This window comes from Petromyzon marinus, chromosome 27, assembly GCF_048934315.1.
Source record: "Petromyzon marinus isolate PM22_M1 ecotype Great Lakes invasive population chromosome 27, UKy_Petmar_22M1.pri1.0, whole genome shotgun sequence".
NCBI classification, from domain to species: Eukaryota; Metazoa; Chordata; class Hyperoartia; order Petromyzontiformes; family Petromyzontidae; genus Petromyzon; species Petromyzon marinus.
In genome coordinates, this window is record NC_133693.1 from 113182 (window position 1) to 137111 (window position 23930).

Below are 23930 nucleotides of genomic sequence, written 5' to 3' on the forward strand. Positions count from 1 at the left end.
AATAAATGTACTCAATATATTCTTCAATATGCTGAGCTATTAACAGTAACTGGGTATACACTACACTATATAATGAATACTATATAGTAAACCAATAAAAAAACTAAAATATAAATTACCTCAATGTTATCAATAAACTCTATATATTCTCCAATCAGCTAAGCTACCAACAATAAGTCGTTATATATCACAATGCTATAGAGTTTGTTGATAACATTGAGGTCATATTCTTAGTTTTTTCGGTAAAGTCACGTTGAAGAGAAACAACAAAATAACAAAATATATATAAAACAATAAAAAATTCTCACGACGTTTCGACCATAACTCAAACGATCATCAGGTGTGTCGGTTAGGGTTAGGGTTAGATAGAGTTATGGTCGAAACGTCGTGAGAATTTTTTATTGTTTTATATATATTTTGTTATTTTGTTGTTTCTCTTCAACGTGACTTTACCGAAAAAACTAATAATATGAATTACTGCAGTCACGAAAGCTTTAAATCAAAACATTGAGGTCATTTATATTTTAGTTTTTTATTGGTTTACTATATAGTATTCATTATATAGTGTAGTGTATACCCAGTTACTGTTAATAGCTCAGCTTATTGAAGAATATATTGAGTACATTTATTCTGTAGATGTGTATGCTTTGACTTTAACATAGCCATTTCTGTGACCAGTCACAAGCTATCACTCAGCTATTTCAATGCTAAATTCGATGCTAATTCCTTTGTCAAGGGGTGCCTCTGTGGATGTGTATGCTTTGACTTTAACATAGCCATTTCTGTGACCAGTGACAAGCTAAACACTCAGCTATTTCAATGCTAAATTCTATGCTAATTCCTTTGTCAAGGCGCTCTGTTTCTTCTCACACAGCTTAAAGGTCGCGGTCTGAGCTTGGCTGTGTTCGCTCCAGCGCTGTCCTCCAGACAGCCTCGTCCCTTCACCTGATGAAGGCCGCTTGTGTTGTGGCCGAAACGTCGTGGGAATTTTATTGTGTTATTTTATTTTATCAATTTATTATTTTATTCTCATTCTACGTGACTTAACCAAAAGAACCAAAGAAGATGAATCCTTGCAGTCACGAAAGCTTTAAATCGAAATCCCAGTTCTGCCAAATCCCCTAACCTCTAAATGCGCAACATTTCCTATTTGGACGTTCCCTTTCTCATATTCTTTGTTCTTTCGGTAAAGTCACGTAGATAGACAATAAAAATAACAGATAATAAAATAAAACAAATAAAAAATGTAAAATAATAAAAAATAAAAAAAACCCATGACGTTTCGATCGCAACACAAGCGGTCTTCATCAGGCAGAGAGAAAAGAGGGGGCAAGCCTCCAAATGCAACTGCCTATAAAAGCTTTCAAAATGGGCGGGGCAGCCAGCTCAAATGTAGGAGACAATTGGGGGAGGGAGGGGGCAGAGACAGGGGGAGAGAGGGGCGGGGTAGAGATAGAGGTGCAGCTGAAGGCAAGGGCGCAGTCCAAGTGTGTTAGACAATGGGGGGAAGAAGAGGGTAGAGATACGGGGAAGAGAGAAGGGGGGGGGGGGTTGAGATAGGAGAGAGGAGGTACAAGTAGTGCGTTAGACAATGAGGGGAGGGAGGGGGCAGAGACAGGGGGAGAGAGGGGGGGTACAAGTAGTGCGTTAGACAATGGGGGGAGGAAGAGGGTAGAGATAGGGGGGAGAGAGAGAGAGGTGGGAACAAGTAGCGCATTAGACAATGGAGTGCGTTAGACAATGGGGGGAGGGGGGGCAAAGACAGGGGGAGAGAGAGGGGGGGTTGAGATAGAGGTGGAGCTGAAGGCGAGGGCGCAGTCCAAGTGTGTTAGACAATGGGGGGAGGAAGAGGGTAGAGATAGGGGGGGAGAGAAAGGGGGAGGGTAGAGATAGGGGGAGAGAGGGGGGTAGAGATGGGGGGGGGGGCATTGCACATTGCTACACCCATCCACACTGACGGTAGAGGTTGACAAGAAAACACAAATCAAGTCATGACCCAAAGTGGTTAGTGACATCTTTCCAATGATGCCGAGTTTAAAACCGTCGTCTCGGTTGAAATTGTGTCCTTGTCTGTATATATGGATGGCTTTGTTAACGAATCTTTGTTGATAGCCATTCGGCTTGCAAAGTACAATCGTCTTCGACAAATAAATTTCGTGCGAGCCAGCCGCATTAAAGTAATGATCAGCCATGTTAGAAGTATTGGTCCTGCCGTATTTCAGATCTGCCTTATGATCACGAACACGGTCCGAGACATGTCGTTTAGTTTCCCCAATGTAACTGCTGCCGCAAATACAGCTTAGTTTGTAGATGCCGGGATATTGCATGCCAGGAATCTTGTCCTTCACAGATGGGATCAGATCACAAATTTCATGCACTGTGTTAAATCGGACCTGGATCTTGTGTTTGTTCAAGATTTTGGAAATCTTTTTGGTTATCCGTGCTATGTAACGCAAGGTGATGGTTTTGATTGGATGTTCACATTTCTCCTTCCTCACAGTTGGGGTGATGGCTTTGCGGATTGTGTAGTCAGAATATCCATTCGCCTTGAGAGCCTGGTTTTTGAGTTCACTGGTCAGGTTTTCATGGACGGAGATACATTGAGCTCTATGGTGTAGCGTTTTGATGACAATTTTTCTGGGATGGATGGTGGTGGGAATCAGGTTTTAGGTAGGCGTCAGTATGGGTTACTTTCCTGTAGACAGAGTGGCTCAATAAGCCATCTGGTCTCTTTTTGATTAGGACATGCAAGAAAGGTAGCATGCCATCCTTTTCTTCCTCCATGGTGAATTTGATTGCTGGGTGTATGGAATTGATGTGGTTGAGGAATTGTTTCAGAGCCGGTCGGCCATGTGGCCAGATGACAAACGTGTCATCCACGTATCTCTTCCACAAGGACAGGCATAGAGTGGAAGCCTGGATGGCGTCCATCTAAAACCTTTCCATGAAAATGTTTGTTTGTCGAATGTTCCATTCCAGGTCAAGTATGTATTGGTGAGGCAGTCTCACCAGGGATGGTACATCAGCATTCAGTCCTTGTTGGACCAAATCTTCAATTATTGCAATGGTATCGGGCACAGGAACTTTGGTGAACGAAACTAAGGAGCAAATCACCTGGGGACAGTGAGATGTCTTTAATTGACAATACCAGGTGAGCTGAGTTAAGTACAGAAGAGGTGGTCTTACCAGTGAATGGCTGCAACGTCTCGGACAGATATCGGGCCAGTTTGTAGGTGGGTGAGCCAATGGTGGAGACGATGGAGCGAAGGGGTGGGTGTACCTTCTTTATGGATTTTTGGTAAGCCATATAATCTGGGTGGTCTAGCAGCAGAAGGTTTTAAGGAGAACCGTTTGGTCTGTTCAATTAATGAAGCTGAATCAATGATGATACTGTTAGTTTTTGTAACAAGGCTGTTGGTGGGATCTCTTTTAATTTTTGTGAAGCTACCATCATTAAGTAGGTCCTGAATTTTGTTATTGTACATGTTTTTGTCCATGATAAACGTGGCATTGCCCTTGTCGGCTGAGAGGATGACGATATCTTTCCTCTTTTTTTAATTGAGATAACTCAAAGCGCTCCTCCTTACTACTGATGTTGCTGACTGGTATTTTAGCACTTGAGGGTTGCAGCGATTTCAGATCTTGTTACGTCTGCAGCGATGTGTCCCAAACCTTTAAGAGCTACATCGACGTGAGCAATAATGTCATCCACTGGTATGTGTTTGGGGGTGACTGCGAAGTTCAAATCCTTTAGCCAAAACCGACTTTAGACCATCAGAAATTGGGCTAATACTCAGATTAATAACAATCTTGTCAACTTTCGATTTAAAGCTTTCGTGACTGCAGGGATTCATATTCTTGGTTGTTTCGGTAAAGTCATATAGAAAGGGAAATAATAAAAGATGGAAAAAATAAATAGGAAAAACCGCCACTTTTTTTTCAAAATTTTCTTGCTGTGGTTTTCACACCTAATGATGATTACTTGTGTTGCAATCGAAACGTCGTGAGAATTTAATTGTTGTATTTTTATTATTTTATTATTTCCCTTCTACGTGACTTTACCGAAAGAACCAAGAATATGAACCTTGTCAACATCTAACTTTTTAATGTGTGGATCTGGTTTCTTCTTGGAAAGGAGGTTGAATTGGGAAATCAGATTATCTTCACATTTAGCTGACATTGTAGTGGCTGATGAAGCAGTCAGGTTATCTACATGTTCCCAATCAGATGTAGACATTTTTTCTGTCTATGTTAAGTGTGATTTTAAGAGTGTCTTGTCTACATGATCCAGTTCAGTGCGGAGCAGTCTAATTCTCGAGATCAGGGCCAAGCTCATCTGTTGCCGAGCCCCTCATCCAATTCCTCCACTGGCTTCCAATCCAATCTAAGCTAACTACAAACTCACTCTCACCAATCTAGATTGTAAGTTTTCGTGACTGCAGGGATCCACACTCTTTGGTTCTTTTGGTACAGTCACTTAGGTATTTATACCTACGTGACTTATACTTACGTGACTTTACCGAAAGAACCACAGTATCACTCTCACCATTTTCAAGACCCTTCATAGATTTACTCAAGCCAACTTCTCCCTTTTAATTCTTCTGAATTCCACCCCTTCACACATTCACTGCTCAAGGAACTAATGCCTTCTGGCAAAAACCTCAAATGCCTACTGCTTCTGGCACAATGGTCTGAAATTCCCTACCCATGGGAATTCATGCTGCCTACTCCCTGCCCCTCTTAAAGTCCCGTTTCAATACTTTCATCTTCTTCACTGCCATTGACCATTTCCTGTTAAAAAAATAATTTCAATCGTACCTTACTTACAAAATATAAATTTCTCCATTTTTGCAGCTGTGATGCACGTCCCACTCTTTCTACAATGTATTGCAATGTATCTGCACTGTACGAGTGAGAGTGTGGGGGCAATGAAATGGGCATGCATTGGGCCATGTGGCTGATGGTCTCACCCCCTGGGACTGCCGTGAGTTGGCACGGGCACGCGCCACGCTCTCGCGCTCCCGCTCAGCAGCGCGTCGCTGAGTTGTCTGGAAGTTGTTTAGCGCCGTTGAGAACTCGTTCATCAAACGATCCCGCTGGATCTTCCTGTGCCGCTGTGTGCCAAGCGAGGATCACATGACCACCGTAATCATTGATATCCGTGTCAACTTTCCATAACTCAATTTCCGATTAACATATCCTCATTGTCTTTTTTTATATTTTCTTATTAAACGATAATTCCAGTAAGCAGCTAAGGCATAGCGCCTGCTTTAATATAAATCCCGGCAAAAATTTGGTCCTATACACAGCAATATGCCAGCACAATAATCCATATCCGTATTATTAAAAAAAACACAGTGCATCCATCCAGCGGTATAAATAGGTAAACGAGTAAGTTGACAGACAGAATGTGTGAGGTGGAGGAGTAAAATGTGGGTATTCCTACATCTTACAAAATATCTAATTAGCATGGAAGAGTTGACCAAAAACCCTACACAGCTTTCTCGTGGAAGCCCTTCCACCAGCAGTGGTGTGAGCATGCAATTGCATGGGTGCATCTTTGATCTTTTTTAAAGTGTACCATTAGGTCTTATATTGGAATATAAACATGCAAGAATAAGGAACAAAGTGTATGCTTGACTGAAACAGTGCAAGTGCTCAGTCGGTTATCTATGACAGGAGCCGTGATACCTTACCTGCTCAGACTGGCTCGATGGTGTAGGCAATGAGCCCAGGTCCTTTAAGTATTTATTGGTTTCTTTAGCAAGTTGGTTTGTGCTTTGTTGCAGCTGTTGCCTGCAAAAAAATTAAGGTTTTTAACCTGTAGTTTCACATTTCTATTGCACTGATGAACGTATGAGAAATTAATGCTTCAAAGAAATCTGACACCAACATGTTTCATGTAAAAAAACTTTATGAAAATATGAAAGCTGAGATAAATATTATGCATGTACAATTGTTTTACCAATGACCGAGCAATTAAAGGAAAACTGTACTAAAAAACAGACATCTCTTCTTGGCATGTACCGATGCTGTGTTCATGGGTGAGGCGTTAATGAACAAGACTTTTAAGTGAGGGTGATGTCAAAGTGTTCTAGAAACATCACTGCATTGATGCTGTATTAAAAGTAAGTATTATACTTGTTTACACAGGAATGCCTGACCGAGTCTCAATACTCTTTCTGGAAGGTCCTATCTTTTCATAGAGGCAGTGACGTATGTTGTTTCTCGATTAATGAACTTGCAAATACTTTTTAGAATGTGGCAAATTTGGACCATGATGTTGGCACACAAAGGCCGACTGTACTTCGAATTATGTCACAGAATCTTTAATTTTCACTAGGAAGAGGGCGGTGCATATTTTATGCAGGGTTGTTCAAATCATCTGATTATCAGAGCAAGTAATATTCTCAAAACGGTTACCAGTTATCATTAAACAAACGTCATTTAACGGATAACACACATGCAGTATTAACCAGGGCAGCCTGTCAGATTCGAAATGTGAACATCTGGAACTAGCGGTAAGAGCGCTACCACTCAGCCAAGTCACCACCAATAAGGGAGTAACATAACTAGAGTTCTAAAATGATGTGCTTGACAATGAATTTAAATACTCTTCTCACAAACGATGGTTAAAATTGCAGCAGACAACCCTTTGTTATGCTATGTCTCCTCTACATCTGCACAATATGTTCAGTAGTTATAATAGTGACTATATTGAGTAGGCCACATTCAATACACAATCACTGTGACCAGAGAAAGAGGTACGCACAGACGCTCTAACAGCTGCGTGGTATCTTGTGCTGTCCCCAGCTGACTGACCAGCTTCTGGATCTGAGCAGCTGTCACACACAAAGAGGAAGAAAAACAAAAACAAAACATTAAACACAAAACACAGCCCAAGAAACAAACATCGTAAGTAAATGTATCCAATCTGTGTCCCGCGGTGTTAGACAGTAGGTTAATTTTTCAATAGCGACAAAAATGGATTTGTAAGTGAATTGAAGGTATGCCACCTTAGCCTGCTATAGTGATGTCACGATGATGAGATGATATTGGATTAAAAGGTGCAGCAATTGTGCTGCAAAGGCATCACTGAGGCATAGACAGTGGCAAACCTTCATGACATGTTAGTCGTATTTCTCTTTGTAAAAAGATTCCAACTCAAGCTGAACACCTGAGGACACAGCCTAGGTAGAAAACCGATTATTTAGGCTGGAAACTCCTATAATTAACATATCTTTGTAACCAAACCCAGATGAAAATCTGAGCGGCAGACGCAGACAAGTCAAAGTGGGTCTATGAAGGAAGCAGTCACATATCAGAGTGGTGAGATGTGCAGACAATGTGCAGCGACACCCACTGTTCTGCGAGATCTTCTGGATGTTGGTGCTGATGATCTGGGCGAGTCCGCTGAAATCCAGGTCGCCATTGGTGGCCTGACGGTACGAGGTGTAACCCCCATCGCTGCCTGGAAATCCGAATGACATAGCTGGGGAATGGAGAGCTGGGAGAGGGGGCGTCGGTTGCAGTGTTAACTGTCGTCCTGTCAAAAGTAGCACTGTCATGCAGAACAACTTACTTCAGCCATGCCATTTCAGCAGGTCCCCTTCTTCAGACCACAGCTCCCAAAAAGGGTTAACAATTGATTTATTTTCTATTTTCCTAAGTACTCTATATTTATCATTATCGAGTAAAGTCATATCATACATACAAACAATTTAATTCACACCTCTTGCAGCTATCAGTGTACCGTGTAGTATCAGAACACAACACCAAAGAAATGGGTCAAAGAAATCCGTGGTGATCAAAAAGTCTGGGCAGGTAATAAAAGAAACCATCAAACCCTGAATGAACCGACACTGGAAATAACCCACGTGGTAAAGAAACACAGCCAGAAGAAGTGTGCCTCAGAATATGTGAGCTCGTGTTAGGTTTTGGTTGGACACAATAAACCCATTTTCAGAAATTACTGTGCAAGACCACTTTTCAGCACCCCGTATTTCTTCAATCACTTCAAAAGGCCTCGTCAAGTGTTTGCATGTCAAACCAAAATGCTCGTCAGTGATGATCTGATGTGGAATTCTCACCATAAATCAGCTAGCATACGTACAGTGCGGCTATACAGAGCCAGATTGTAAATGTTGTGGCTTGGCTCTCAAACACACCGGTGTGCTGTACTAGTGACTAATTGGCACGTTCTGTTTACGTGACAACCCTTACTAGTTGGCTGTGTCGGGTGGTGGCGGGTTTTAATGACACATTCATATATTTACGCGATCGAACCCAAAAACCTCTATTACGGATACACATATAGCCACCTCACATTGGCTTTATAGTATCTAATGTTACACTGTAGATCGTATACTATATGTTGCTTAAACAATTGGATGAAGTCCTCAGCGCAATGCGAGCTGTGGAAGAAACATTTCAGAGAAGGTTGTCTTTGCCCAAAACTCGCGGCTACTTTAAACACGTAGAATACTGTACCGTAATGTACCAGTGAACAAGCTGGGTTGAGCGATGACATCAACTTTACTGAGGGCATGAGGATCTGGGAGGAGGGCCGTGAGAGTGTCAACCAGGATACACACCACTCCGAACCATGACGACGGCTCGCGCGCACTTGCGAAATTTAACACGCAAGCACTTTTACTCTTAACAGCGGCAAACCAAATGCCGTGTTAAACAAAAGTGCTTTACAGTACTGTATAACACAACCACGGACGCCAGGTGGCAGCCTTTCACCGTTTGTCATTGAATCAACACAAGCAACGATTAGCCATGTCGTATATTGCGAGTAATTGTACCAACAGCGTGTACAGTACTACGTTAAATGACTGTGGAAATCCTTTTTTATGCTTCGTATTTCATCTCTCGCAATCTTGGGACGTGGTAAACCAGAGCATCCGTACACAACTGGAATATACAAAATAACTGAAAACACATAAACCAGTGCTGCAGATATTCTGAGGAAGGCCACTACATGAGATGCAACCGATTGGGCTGTACTGCAGATGATTTTCGAATCATTCACCTCTTTAGACTCTACCTTATTTTCTAGTTGTTCAGCAATGGATGTGTTATTTGTTTTGATGGTGGCAAATGTCTCATTTTGTTTCCAGTCCAACGCCAATATAGCCCCTTACGTTACGTGAAGTGGAAAATAATATACTGTACGGCTGTGCACCGGTACAGAACTTGTACACGCACGCTACCATACTATCGTGTATTTAGACTCGCGTTCCGTGAGCCATTATTGCACGCAGGTGATACTGGTGATGCCGTGGTAAAAGCGCCTTTCCATGGGCCATTATTTATACGTAGACTACACACCGTACCTTACAACAAGTACTGCGCAATATACTATACACACATTACTACACATGCTAGATGGCACACAGAGTACGACAATCCAATACTATACGTGCACAATTCACGCATATTTATGTTAGACTTCTTTCGCGCCGTACGTAGCCAACCGTGGAAATTGAAATTGCGGGGTAAGGACAACTAAACAAAACAACTGTTTTAAAGAAATACGTTTTCACTCTAGATTTAAAAGTGCATAGCTTCCTAATATCGGAAGAGGATCCAGACGGCCGCAGAAGCACATCTGAAAACGTGCGATGCAGTGACCGTCTTTGATGGTTAGCCAAAAGTCATTGCGAGTATGACCGGAGTTTGCGTGATGATTTATGTCACTTGATGAGATCATCTAGAGTAGTCGTCGTTCGTTTGTGGTAAGCACTTCGTGCAACCGGAAACCAACGCAGCTCGGCGAGCACCGGACGGACATAGCGAGATCTTACAGTACCCGTCACGACACGCGTGCCGAAGAATTTGGCATTAGCGTGCTAATGTTTTTTTTTACCAGACGTCCCGTAGTTAGTTGTAATAATCGACCCTTGATCGAGCTCTGATATGAAAATTGCAGGACCTGATTATATTTTACATGTCGTGATCAAACGACATTCTGGTCGAGTATGGTGCGGCTCTTTAAAGGAGCAGAAAACGGAATCCTCCCACAAATGTTTTTGCCCGAGCCCAACCAGCAACTCCGATTTTCCAGGATTAAGCAGAGTATTGTAATATACACAAATAGTGTGTACAGTACACACGTCACGATACACAATGCGAAACACAATAACATAGTCATATTGTACACACGACATAACACAAACACGATACGTTGTTCAACAAGTTAATGTCCTGCTCAAATGATCACACTATGTAACAATTTTTGTTCCTGGGTACTAAGTGTTATTTTTTTATTGTTTATGCCTAAAAAGTATAGAAAAAGGCTATTATTCCACACAAACTTTGCTTTTGTGACCAGGACATTATGTGAACGAAAGACACAAATGCACACCACTTTTCTCAATGAAAACAGGTACATTTCTAAATATCAATGTCCTAGTCACAAAAGCAAAGTCTGTGGTGCATAATAGCCATTTACTGTATTTTTGAGGCATAAGCAATTAGGAAATAACACTTAGTACCCAGGAACACATTTTTTTTGTTACAGTGTCATCATTGCTATGGGGCTAATCTCTTGTTTACAACCACGAGCCACTGGTGGAATCCCCAAATCCTACGGCAAGGGAAAGTCTATCCACACTTTCATCACATGCATTACACACGACACAACCCGGAGCCACACTGGTAGTCAATAATTAACCAGCCAGTTACCGTTGTTTATCGAAATACACCACACGTGACGCAGCCTTTACCTCAATCAGTTCCCGTCTCTCTTATACACACATCGTTCCCCCGTGTATCCTAAACACACTGTACAAGTGCTGTTAGCGAGCACCTTTGAAGACCGCCACGGCACAGCACCATGTCCGGCTGCCTTTGTCTCCCGCGTGGCGATGTTTACACACCGCACCAAGGACTCATTTGGGGCCGAGTTGATCTAGAAGCGACCCAGGACCAGTTCAGATAATATAATCGTCACTGGTGTTGGCCGCGAGCGGGAATCAAACCCGGGTCTCCAGATTCGTAGCGCAGCCCGTTAACCGATACACTACCGCTCTCCCCACACACACAAGACGACACTCCCCATGGGGGGACCGGCCCGGTCTGGCCCGGCCCGGCCGGGGCGGCTCTGCGTTGGGTGGCGGGATATCTAGGCGCGATTGGGGACTCACCCGCCCAGCAAGGCCGCAGCGTCAGACAGCCACAGACGCCGATGGAAGCGCCTGAAGGGGGGTATTCAACCGGGCAGGGGGGGGGGGTCGAGGAGTGGGGCCGTGCGGGTACACAGATGCCGTCTGTAGGGTTCCTCGCCTCGCCACCGTCTCCGCTTCTCGTCACGGGCGGCGACGTCCGGACTCTGAGCAGCGACTCCGGGTGTGGGCGGTGTCACGTGGTTTCACGTGACGTCACCAGGGCGGAGCCGCGACAGCGATTACACGTGGCGATTAATCAGCGTTCATCGATTACCCAGAACGCATATCGATTAATCAGTGATCGATCATCAATGAAGAAGAGGAGATGTCGATTTATCACAGTGAATGTCAATTACTGAAAGTGGATATTGATTAATCAGAGTAGATTTCAATTAATCAACGGATATCCATTCAAGAGGGGATGTCGATTACTGGAAATGGATATCAATTGTTCAAAGTGGACATCGATTAATTAGTGGGTATCGATTTATCAGTGGCCATTCTTAATCAGCGTGGATATCCATTAAACAGAGTTGATATAGATTACTGACAGGGGGTATCGATTAATCAGTGTTGATATTGATAACTAGAACACTTGTAATAGCCTGGTGTTTGCAAACAATTTAGGGAACTATGGCCATTTGCAATGATCAATGAGATCGTTGTTAAGCAATGATAAACTTTGCAATGCCGATAAATGTAAAATATATATATACAGTACACCGTACATGTATTGGTCAATGAGAGAGATCAATGACTAGAATGCTGAAGAAATGTGACCTTTGCTGTACAGACTGCTAAGCTCCTTAACATGGCGATAATGCCAAATGTTTTACATTTATGTTCATGTTTGCCAATTAATCGATCGACAATGTATTGATTAATTGATTGTAAAATACGTACTGTTCCTGGCCCCTGTGCGTGACACACCATGGGCCATAATTCGGTCACTTTTTATTTCCTTGAATTTATTCGACTGCTATAGATCTTATTTCGGCCACTTTTTCACACGTTTTTAATGTCATTTTAAAAAAAAGTTTTGGGCGATTTATGAATTAAGGAGGTAACATAAGGGCAGGAGTCAAAATAGGGGTTGTAAAAATACTTCTTTATGTGGCGTCCCTCTGATGTCATATTTTACATCAAGCGCCCTCGCCATACACAACACGGTCACTTCACGAAACGGCTTTCAGTTCAGTGTTGCCAAATGTTCCACAAGTTTATCAAGAAGGTATGTTCAAAACTAAATTATATGCTTTAAGAACAAACATTTATTAAAGACGAGTAAATCCACATTTTATTACCATTCTTGTTTTATTACACCATACCATGTGATCTTAAATGTCATGATTTTGGGGAATCAAATAAACAAGAGCGATGTGTGTGGGTGGCTGTGCTGATGGACTCATTCCCATGACCCTGCCATCCGTGACGCACGAGGAGCCTTCCCATTGTACGTTTCGTGGGTTCCGGCATTCATATTTAAAGCGGCTGGTAACATATAAACTAGTTTAGAAAAATTGCAAATTCTAGAGCTAAGGCTAAAACGTGTCTTGCTTCAACCAGCGCAGACAAATATACACTTGGGGCTTTGGTGAAACACTAAAATTTTTGAAACAACTTCTTTGGTTCTTTCGGTAAAGTCACGTAGAATGAGAATAAAATAATAAATTTAAAATGTTTGAAAGAACTTTGGAAAGACCACGACAACAAAGGTCTCCTAAGGTGTGCATAGCGCCACGTAGATCTTGTTCATTCAAACTTTCCTCTCCGGATGCCGAAGACAACGCTCATTCCATAGAACAACGTCGTTAAGAAGGCAAAGATCTGTTGGAATGAACATGCACAATGTCGAGTTACACTTAGCTCCATAGCCTTCAATGCATGCACGTGTGGTGGCGCATGTATGGTGTATGTTTAACTTCTTTCGCACCGTACATAGCCAACCGTGCTAATCGGAGGTGTGGGGGAAGGACAACAAACTAAACACAAAAAGCAGTTCGAAAGAAGTGAGTTTTCAGTCTATATTAAAAGAGCTTAGCTCCAGTGGTTCCTATCATTGAAATGAAGAGCGTTCATCACCTAAGATTAGCACTGTTGGCTAAGTACGGTGCGAAAGAGTTCAACAGCCGCAGAAGCACATCTGAAAGCCCGCGATGCAGTTACCATCCATGCTCTATGACTGCTGGGTTACAGGTGCACGCCTTTAATACAGCAATTGAGAGCCAAGGGTTGGTGGATCACAGAGATTTGTGAACCTCTCAAACCCATTAGGTTGCAAGGTGGTCAAGTTATATACAGTACATCAAATGTATAACTGAATCCAACTGTGCAAAGCTTTGGGTATTATCCCTTCATATGCGTAAGTTTTCTTCCCCAAGTAAAAACACCCAAAATAATTTGCCCCAATGCAGGACACTCCATATTTGAAACGGGATGTTAAGCAAGCAATTCATTCCGCTTGGTTTTATATCTTAGAGGCAATACACTGGTTTACACCGGTAGGAGCAATTATAGTCACACCATTACAGCATGGATGCTTAGAGAGGCTGCATTTTAGGCAGTGGTGTGTTTGGAAAAATCAGTATTTGGGACTCGACTAGCTCTCGCGGGAATATCAAGAGTGCCAATAGGAATTTTGATTTGTTTGTGATGGTTCTTTTAATGTACAAAATCTCTTTAAAATATATTTTTGTATTTATTTATTTCCCGCCTGCCCTAATGTTATCTCAATCTTGCTTTCAGCATCACGGAATTATATGAAGAAGCTCTTTGGATCTCTCATAGAGCAGTGCAACCTTTAGTGATGGAGAATAGCCCATGACAGCAGATATCAAAACTACATCTGAGATCCCTTCTTCGAGTGTCCTCTGGTCCACACACAAGAGGGCAGCACTCTCCCACCCCCTCTGCCACATGACAGAGATGTACATCGCGTGCCAATCAAACCGATACTCGAATTCTCAGAACTGAAGCCAAATTAAGTGCGGAGCTAAGTTTAATGCAATTATTTTTGTGCATTTATTGGTGACTGGGCTGAGACCATCAATGGTATGATGTTTGAAAAAGGCTACTTATTTAAATGAGGCATCACAGTGCTTTAGCAGTTAGAATTAATGTCGTTCATGAAATATGCCCCGTGGTGCCTGTAATATTAATGCACCTGATTGGGCTGTAGATGGGTTATTGTAACGCAAAACATGAGCAATATTAGCAACCTCATATTTCATTAACTGTAAAAAATAGTTTTCATGCAAAATTCCCATTTATGAGAATGAGAAGGAAATGTATAACTTTGATTCCGCTGAGTGAGACGTTTTGCTACGTGACGTTTGAGTGGAAGGGCCCGCCAGTGGCAAGTGCTTGGAATTGGAGAGGGAGGGCGTGCGGGTTACAGTGGATTGATGGACACTCAAAGCAGGGTGCAATAAAAACAATTCCAGGATAAAATTAAATAAAAATCCTTCACCAACCCACTTGGGCCATCGTGGTGAAGTTTCATCCAATATTAGATTGACAAATAACGGAACACAATTATAATACACCACATAAAATGTGATGTTGCCTTCATGTGGTATTTGCATTTTTAAATTATAAAAATAATGTGTTTCACCTTGGGAAGCCTCACCGAATATCAACTGTTTTTAACGAGGGTGCTGCAATATTTTTTATTCCAATTGTAATAACGAGTGTTTGGTTTCGTGTGGTGCACGTGGGAAAGTGTTGGATGTCACTGAAAAGGCGTCAGTAGGAGTTCTCTTATACGTTTAACTAAAATAAACAGCCTTGGCTACTGATGTGCGAGTTCCGACTGGACACTTGGTATCGTGACATGACACTGGCAGCACCGTCTGCAACCTGTGTTGCGATGCCTGTGGGTGCCGTCTTCGGACTGCAGCAGGACTCACCACAGCAGCCACGTTGAGACCGTAGAAAGAGTTCCCTGATAATGAGTAGGTGGCCAGCAAGTTTGCCAACAAGACGGACGCGCTGAGGTACATGCCAAACGCCACCGAGTTGTACAGGATATCCTAGGCACATGCACAACAAAGAGGCAGTCAGCTGGGAAGCAGATTTTGTCCCAACATCCCAACATAGAACCACAGAGTGCCGGTGCTGGGCTGCTTCCCACTTATCAGTGGTATCCCACATTTCTGGATCATTCTCTCTATACTCTCTCGCTCTCTCTCTCTGAGAGTTTACAAAAACTGTGCGAATTATATATTGTAAATAACTTTTACTGTCAGTTCCAATTTTTTCCCCTAATTATATCATCTATGTTCGTTCATTTGATTCCCAATCCGCTTGTCCTGGTGAGGGTCGCGGCAGCAGCATGTTAAATAGGGCGGTCCAGATCTCCCTTTCCCTGGCGGCAGACTCGAGCTCTTTTTGAGAAAATCCCAGGCGTTCCCAGGCCAGTTGAGCGACATAGTCCCGCCAGCAGCGTGTCCTGGGCCGGCCCCGGGGTCTTCGCCCAGTGGGACGTGCTGCCTGGTAGAGTTCTAGGGGGAGTCTACGAGGGGGCATCCTTACCAGGTGCCCGAACCACCTCCTATGTATAATTTATAAATCTCTCAAAACAACCGTACAATCACCTCCAAGATTTTTTGATGCAGCAGTAGTAAATTGAAACTATGATTGTAAAACCCGTGAAGAGAATGCGTTGTTGACGAGGCTCATGACCCATGTCTCAGAAGATTGAAATCGTAATTGTTTAAACACAGATAATGACGCGAATGAGAAGAGGCTCGATCCACTTTAAGGGCGTCTCGTCAAGAGATACACGGTAAGCAAAGCTAAATTAAAATGTTTCTCATTCAATCTTGAATATAGCAATATTAAGTCAAAAATTAAACTGAGTAAACATTATTTGCTAACACAACTGAGACCATTTAGAGACCAATTAATTGTTACACCCGTGAACCCGGTTTAATTGTGAGCAGTTGCCTCGATTTTAACGCAGGAATTCAGCGGTGCCAACTCTGCACTCTGACACAACGTGAGTCGACTGAGCTTCCCAGCCACCTCACACTGGCTCCAGGTTGAGGAGGCCACAGAATCTGCCTCTGGTTTTAACCTCGGCGACGCGTGCAGCTGAATTAATTGAGTTACGTGAATCCAAGCAGGCGCATGCAGTCGGCTTTTGTGTTTAATTTGTCATTCTTCCGCACCTCCGATGAGCACGGTTGACTGTGTATGGTGCGAAAGAAGTTCAACATACGTACGTACAGTCCATGCAGATTCTTAAAAACACTGCTCACTCGAGTCCAACGATTGTGCATCATCAAATAATTCAATGGGAACCAGTCATGGTGATTGACGGTGCAGCACTCACTACTTTACTCCAGTTACTCGTTCACTGGCGGTCGGTTGCCTCCTTATCACTCTTCTATTGCTGAAACCAGTTACCGTTCCAGTGAACTTCACTCGTAATGAGGACTCAGTCAACCAGACACCGTTTCGTGTCATCCACAGCGTTCAACCACCACACTGCAGGTCACAACAACACACTCACTAACCCACTCACCACACTGCAAGTCACAACAACACACTCACTAACCCACTCACCACACTGCAGGTCACAACAACTCACTCACTAACCCACTCACCACACTGCAGGTCACAACAACTCACTCAGTAACCCACTCACCACACTGCAGGTCACAACAACACACTCACTAACCCACTCACCACACTGCAGGTCACAACAACACACTTACTAACCCACTCACCACACTGCAGGTCACAACAACACACTTACTAACCCACTCACCACACTGCAGGTCACAACAACACACTCACTCAACCACCACACTGCAGGTCACAACAACACACTCACTAACCCACTCACCACACTGCAGGTTAAAACAACACACTCACTAACCCACTCACCACACTGCAGGTCACAACAACTCACTCACTAACCCACTCACCACACTGCAGGTCACAACAACCCACTCACTAACCCACTCACCACACTGCAGTTCACAACAACTCACTCACTAACCCACTCACCACACTGCAGGTCACAACAACCCACTCACTAACCCACTCACCACACTGCAGTTCACAACAACTCACTCACTAACCCACTCACCACACTGCAGGTCACAACAACTCACTCACTAACCCACTCACCACACTGCAGGTCACAACAACCCACTCACTAACCCACTCACCACACTGCAGGTCACAACAACTCACTCACTAACCCACTCACCACACTGCAGGTCACAACAACACACTCACTAACCCACTCACCACACTGCAGGTCATAAAAACCCACTCACTAACCCACTCACCACACTGCAGGTCACAACAACTCACTCACTAACCCACTCACCACACTGCAGGTCACAACAACACACTTACTAACCCACTCACCACACTGCAGGTCACAACAACACACTTACTAACCCACTCACCACACTGCAGGTCACAACAACACACTCACTAACCCACTCACCACACTGCAGGTCATAAAAACCCACTCACTAACCCACTCACCACACTGCAGGTCACAACAACACACTCACTTTCCCACTCACCAGACTGCAGGTCACAACAACCCACTCACTAACCCACTCACCACACTGCAGTTCACAACAACTCACTCACTAACCCACTCACCACACTGCAGGTCACAACAACTCACTCACTCAACCACCACACTGCAGGTCACAACAACTCACTCACTAACCCACTCACCACACTGCAGGTCACAACAACCCACTCACTAACCCACTCACCACACTGCAGTTCACAACAACTCACTCACTAACCCACTCACCACACTGCAGGTCACAACAACCCACTCACTAACCCACTCACCACACTGCAGTTCACAACAACTCACTCACTAACCCACTCACCACACTGCAGGTCACAACAACCCACTCACTAACCCACTCACCACACTGCAGGTCACAACAACTCACTCACTAACCCACTCACCACACTGCAGGTCACAACAACACACTCACTCAACCACCACACTGCAGGTCACAACAACCCACTCACTAACCCACTCACCACACTGCAGGTCACAACAACTCACTCACTAACCCACTCACCACACTGCAGGTCACAACAACACACTCACTAACCCACTCACCACACTGCAGGTCACAACAACCCACTCACTAACCCACTCACCACCCTGCAGGTCACAACAACACACTCACTAACCCACTCACTCAACCACCACACTGCAGGTCATAACAACACACTCACTAACCCACTCACCACACTGCAGGTCACGACAACACACTCACTCACCCACTCACCACACTGCAGGTCACAACAACACACTCACTCACCGACTCACCACACTGCAGGTCACAACAACTCACTCACTAACCCCTATTGTCTTTCGGCTCCAATTATCGATTCAGCCACCTGCCTGCGCCATGCGAGGGTGGACAATCCGAGTTGGTGCAAGCTGCCTCTTCAAACTGTAGCCACAAGCCATCGCTGCAGCAGGACAACCGCCAGGTGGGACACTTCCAGTGATTGTCACATTGACAGAACTAGTGATGACCACAGCAACGTGGTATTTAAACCAGTGGCTTGTGGGGATGAGCATGATCCAGAGCTTGTGTGGGCACGATGCCTCATTGTAGACGCATTATTGACATAAACGACACTGTAGCTGTGCACTGGGGAGAGGATGCGGAGTGGAAGTAGGGGAACGAGTTTAGCAGCGCCGTGTCATGCGCCTTGGGCAATGTCGATCAGCTCCGCGGGTGCAGCCGTTTGCGTTCCTAGGTGGCGGCACCGTAAGCGGCGCAACAGCAGCGGCAGCTGCCTCGCCATGACTTCACTGGGGCCGTCACAACTGCTCACTTTTCATTCGTATCGAGTTGTCGTTTTGTAATTCAGTGGCTTCATTAACAGTTGTGTCCAGGGCTTAACCAGCGACTGGTACCATTACAACACCAACCACCACGCCCGATACGAAGTCCCACTAATTAGCAGGGGTTATTTGGGATTTGGACCATGGCTCAGGCACACAACAGACTGGCATTAAACTAATTATTGACCATGTCAATGTAATGCCACAGTGGCAGCGCACTCATTTTTCGAACGAACTGATAGGCAGTCAAAGTCCCATTGGGTATTACTGTAGATGTAAAGTGAACCCAGGCCATGCATCATTGCAGTAGCCCAATGGTTACAAAGGCTTTACAAGCAACAACACACAAAGCATGCCTCATCGCAAACGCAAGAAGAGTGAAATGCTGTGACTTGTAAAGGTCATGTTATGATATCAGCTTCCATTCAAGTTCCACATTTGAGAATGAGTGCACGCTCTTGTTACTATTGAGAAGACTGATTTTGTGAAATGTTAAGTTGTGTTTCTAGACAAAAGTTTAACCTTTGCTTTTAAAAGAAAATTTTAAAATATTCAACTTTAAAAAAATGTTGATTTTAAAAACGTTTGTGATTTCCATAAAATAATTGCACAATTTTCGAATATTTGATTGCACCAAATGTGTACCTAGAATTTTACCTAAATATTCTCATGTCTCCCTTGAAGAAAAGACTTGTCAAGTGGTTCATAAATGGTTGTGTAAATAATATAACTATGATTACCAATCAGCAGTAGACAGTTGTTAATTACCACGTGCAATGTAATACTCGTTTATAATTATAACTAAAACATAAACTGGCCACTATACAGCTATATTAAAACTAGTGAATTGCACACGTGGGCATTGCCACACACATCCAAGTTAAAATAAAGTGGTACAGGGCTGGGTTTCTGGCCATAGGGTACTGTCTAGTGACCATATTTCGCAATAACAAAATTGCGAGTTCAAATCCTGGTGAGCGGTCAATGTATCCCATCTCCATTCTAGTGTTGGTGAAATGAGTGCTGCTTAGTGGGAGGTAAAACATCTGTTATATTATATCGACTCGCCCCTGCCATATTTACACCGCTGGCTCAGGATTGTAATATGGATGAGCAGCACACCACAGGAATTTGAGTGGGAACCAATCTAAAATTTTAAAATTTTATTTCATTTATCCAGGAAACCATTTTGAACCTACATTGTGGATATTTGTCAATTAATTATCTTTACTAATTGTTTTGCATATGGGAGGAGTCCAGGTTATCTGGAGAAACACCAAGCACTTGGGGGAGATACAACTCGAAGGTTCTCACAAAGATATTCCTGATCCCACTTGCAGCACTACACCAGCAAGGTTGGCACAGTGGTAATACTCTCACCTCAGCAAGAAACACTTGGGTTGGATTCCCGACTTGGGCACATTTCTGTATAGACCTTGTATGTTCAACCCATGTTATGTGTTATACATCGGTTTCCTCCAGGTTCTCATACAAACTAAACTGGTGTTGGCCAAACATTCCAATGCACCTGAAAAGAAGTCATAGGACTCAATGTGGATTTTCTGGGTAAATAAATAACTGATGACGAACCCACTGGCTGTGCTACCGCCTCGCCGCAGCCCAACGCGTTTGGGAGCTTCGCAGATTCCCACGATTCACGCCCCCGGGCTGGACACGAGCGCGCTGGCTGCTCCCTCGATGTGGCATGACGGCACGTGTGCCAGCAGTTGCGGCGCTGCCACCAGCGGCTGAAATCGCCTCTCACCGCTGAAACGCGCTGTTCTCAACATTTAAAATAGACCTGGGTGGTGGCGGCAACTCTGCCTTTAAGCAGCCGACATTTGCACACCGTGCAGAGGCGTTCACACATTCCCTATAACCACGCGAGACACTACAGGCGACTGTCTCGCGTGGTTATCCCCAACCAACTGTGCAGTAATGTTTTCGGTATTAGTTTTTCAAGATAAAATGCTGTGTTGATGTCCACTTTCTGTTTTTGTAGCAGGCTAGTCTGGTACAGTCAACACGCGTAAATTTGCTCACATTTGGACAAAATGTTTTAAGTTTCTCGCTGCTTTTGTTCTGCACAGAATCTAAATAAATTTATTTTACCCAGGCCTCCCTTGCACAAGAGCATTGCCTTGATGGACTCTCACCTGATTATTAATAAATACAACTCATTAATAAAAATACACCAAATTGATTACTGTATCCAATATTAAGGTAATTAAAAGACTGGATATTGACAAAAACTGTGATTTTAATTATGACCCATAGGAATTTACACTGGATGATGATAACATCAAAACATGGTCCCCAGCACTTGTGTGTACTTTATTGTGATTTCGCTTGTTTACCCATGAGAGCCTCACTGAGTCTCAGGACTCTTTTTTAGGAGGGTCCTGCCAGATGTATGGCAGTAGGGGTGATGTCGCTGTGTGTCTAATCCCAATTGACTACTTTACAGGTAAGCTTTTAGAATTGTGAGTGTGTGTGTGTGCTCTAGCTTTTTGAGTATTAAAGATGATGCAGGGGTGTGTGTTCACTCAGATTTCTGTCCGGGCTTGCGTCTGTGGTTTCGCAACCCACAGAAACAAATCCCTGATAAACATCCCTAACCTCTCGACCAATGCCCACCCAGTGCAGTGATTGCAGAAACCATGATGGCTGCGATAAGTTAATCTCACTGACAAACACAACGTCGTGGTAGGGAACGCTGCCTAATCACTCGTATGAGTATCATCACTGGGGGGAGGGGGGACGTGCGAGGTGATGGAGTGATGGCTATGGGGCAGAGGGTTGGGCATTGGAGGGAGGGGTTGACTGGAGAAGCAGTGAAGGATGAAAGCAAGAGTCTGGACTAGAAGAGGGGGAGAAAGGTGATGGTGCAGAGCCAAATGGGAGTGCCAGGAAATGGGGGTGGCAAAGGAGAAGAAGCGACCTCTGTAGATCAGATATTATTTGTGGGGGTTCGCCAGCACGCCTTTGTCCCTGGAGTGGTGTGCATGGGTTGAGAGATAAGAGAAGCCAGAGAGAGGGGAGTAAGATAATTGGGAGCCAGTAGAGCTTTCATATACGTAAAGTATAAGTTGGCATCTCACGGCCATCTTCCAGGCGTCGATGTTGCGCTCGGGCACGTGGGAGAGGTAAATGACGAACTGGATGAAGGTGAGAATGAAGAATGTCACGGCCACGAACATCACCCAGCCCTGGTATGTGGCAATCGGCAGGTTGGTGCCCGCCTCCAGGAACCACACGAGGGCCCCACACACCTGCGGAAAGCAGACAGCACGGAGGACTCTCAACACCACACAGGATTGCACTGCACTGCCTGGTACACAGAGTATGCCGGGCTCTCAGCACCGCACCACCCGGCCGTGGCGTTATGTTTAATGGTCAACACACTGCACTGGGTTAATGCACACACTTTAGCTTAAATGTATAAAAATAGGGAAATGTTTCATACAATACAAAAACACACTATAGCAAAGGGCATTGTTCAAAAGGATTTGTCATGTGAAATATATACATATTTAACCCGATATACAAAATATATCCAAGTGTTTAGAGCAAATAGGCAGTGATCATATCCTATTTACAACCCTGAGCCAGTGGCAGAAACTCCACATTCATATGGCAGGGTGGGTTTATCGATGACATCTGTTGACTACCCTACAAAGTGGTACCTGTTTTTTCAACCCCAGAGTGATGATGGGCTGTCAACCCACAACCAAGATTTGAATTCACAACATTCTGATCGCAAGCCGCCCGCTCTACTGCTGAGCCACCTGGCTGTATACAACAACCCCATAGATGCATACAGCTGTGCAATCATCACCATGGGTCCCCTAAGCATGGGCATCATAGGGGCACAAGCGATGCTTTGGCAATTCACCCTCTCCATCTCTCGCAGTCTTTTAGGGATCAGTATTAGTCCCTCCGATATGTACTCACTGTATAATAATAGAATGACGTTAACTTTGAAATCAGTTAACAGAGCGCGAGAAGTCAAAATTGTCCCGTCTGGTGCCTAGTCAGTTTTACCGACGTTAACAAAAATAGAGTAAACCTGTCGAACGCAATTTCAAGCCAGCGATGAAAACGCGCGATCACTTACCAGCTCTCCCACAATGAGCAGCCCATCGAGCCGGCGGAACAGCAGGGAGCCCAGCGGCAGCGACGGCTTATGGCTGAGGCCAGAGATGTCGTGGGATCCGGTCTGCATTGCTGCTGCTGCTTTACGCGGGACTCAAATTCAGCCGGACAGCACTGCTGCTACTACTGACACTCTGGCTAATGCCAAAGGGATCCGGGCGGGGCACCAACTTGCCCTGCGACCTCCCCCATTCCTGCGCGGTCAGAACAGGTGTGGATGTTGCCGAACCCTTACCCGACTGCGAACAAAAACACGCCGCACGCAGGGCGTGGCCGACCGACGGCTGTGAAGAGCCCAGGTGGTCGGACCGGCCATGGGTGGGAGACATCGCTCACAAGCAGCCACACCCTGGCTTGGCCCTCACCTGGGAGGCAGGCGGATACAACCACCCTGACCTCCTCTAACCACGCTCTGCTGTCCCCACAGCTGCGGTAGTACTGGAGATTTAGGAGCGGTGGATGAGGGATGTGAGAATATGGCAGCTGTTTAATGGGAAACAAGTCAAAATGTGAAATAGATTTCCTGCTTACGAGTAATAATTTGGTGTGCACTTGAGGAAGAGTGGCACTTCCTCTTCCTCACTCCTATCCACAGGACAGCCGCTGTGTACTTTCCCAAGGTGGTGTTCATTTTACCGACAAGCTGAGTCAACCACCAGCCACGATGTGAACGCTGCAACCTTCTGATTATGAGCCACTCGCTCTACTGCTGAGCTACGTGGCTGGCCAGGGAAACTCCATTCTGG

General features: G+C 44.5%; 2 protein-coding genes across 2 annotated transcripts in view; both read right to left on the minus strand.

The window, feature by feature from the left end:
• Positions 1-11364, minus strand: part of LOC116946693 (syntaxin-12) — a 28081-nt gene extending 16717 nt beyond the window's left edge. Inside the window, exons 1-5 of the mRNA XM_032961916.2 lie at positions 11154-11364; positions 7364-7507; positions 6773-6842; positions 5697-5796; positions 4971-5114 (exon numbers count right to left, since the gene is read on the minus strand). Of these exons, the coding sequence (XP_032817807.1) occupies positions 4971-5114; positions 5697-5796; positions 6773-6842; positions 7364-7490 (441 nt within the window). The 5' untranslated portion in view covers positions 7491-7507; positions 11154-11364. The remainder of the gene's footprint in view (positions 1-4970; positions 5115-5696; positions 5797-6772; positions 6843-7363; positions 7508-11153) is intronic.
• Positions 11365-12261: 897 nt separating this feature from the next.
• LOC116946715 (protein MAL2-like) lies at positions 12262-23399 on the minus strand. Its single transcript, XM_032961946.2, has 4 exons — positions 23147-23399; positions 22131-22301; positions 15083-15205; positions 12262-13001 (listed from the first exon to the last, which is right to left on the minus strand). The coding sequence occupies exons 1-4, from the start codon at positions 23252-23254 to the stop codon at positions 12927-12929; spliced, it is 477 nt and encodes a 158-aa protein (XP_032817837.1). The 5' UTR covers positions 23255-23399; the 3' UTR covers positions 12262-12926.
• Positions 23400-23930: the final 531 nt, after the last annotated feature.

Excerpts from the sequence above, each read along its gene's own strand:
- LOC116946715 (XM_032961946.2), bottom strand. The coding sequence starts at position 23,254 with ATGCAGACCGGATCCCACGACATCTCTGGCCTCAGCCATAAGCCGTCG. Across the intron at positions 22,302-23,146 it reads TGCTCATTGTGGGAGAGCTG|GTGTGTGGGGCCCTCGTGTG; the intron begins GTAAGTGATCGC and ends TGCTTTCCGCAG. Across the intron at positions 13,002-15,082 it reads GTCTCAACGTGGCTGCTGTG|ATCTTTGCCTTCTTAACGAC; the intron begins GTGAGTCCTGCT and ends TCATTCCAACAG.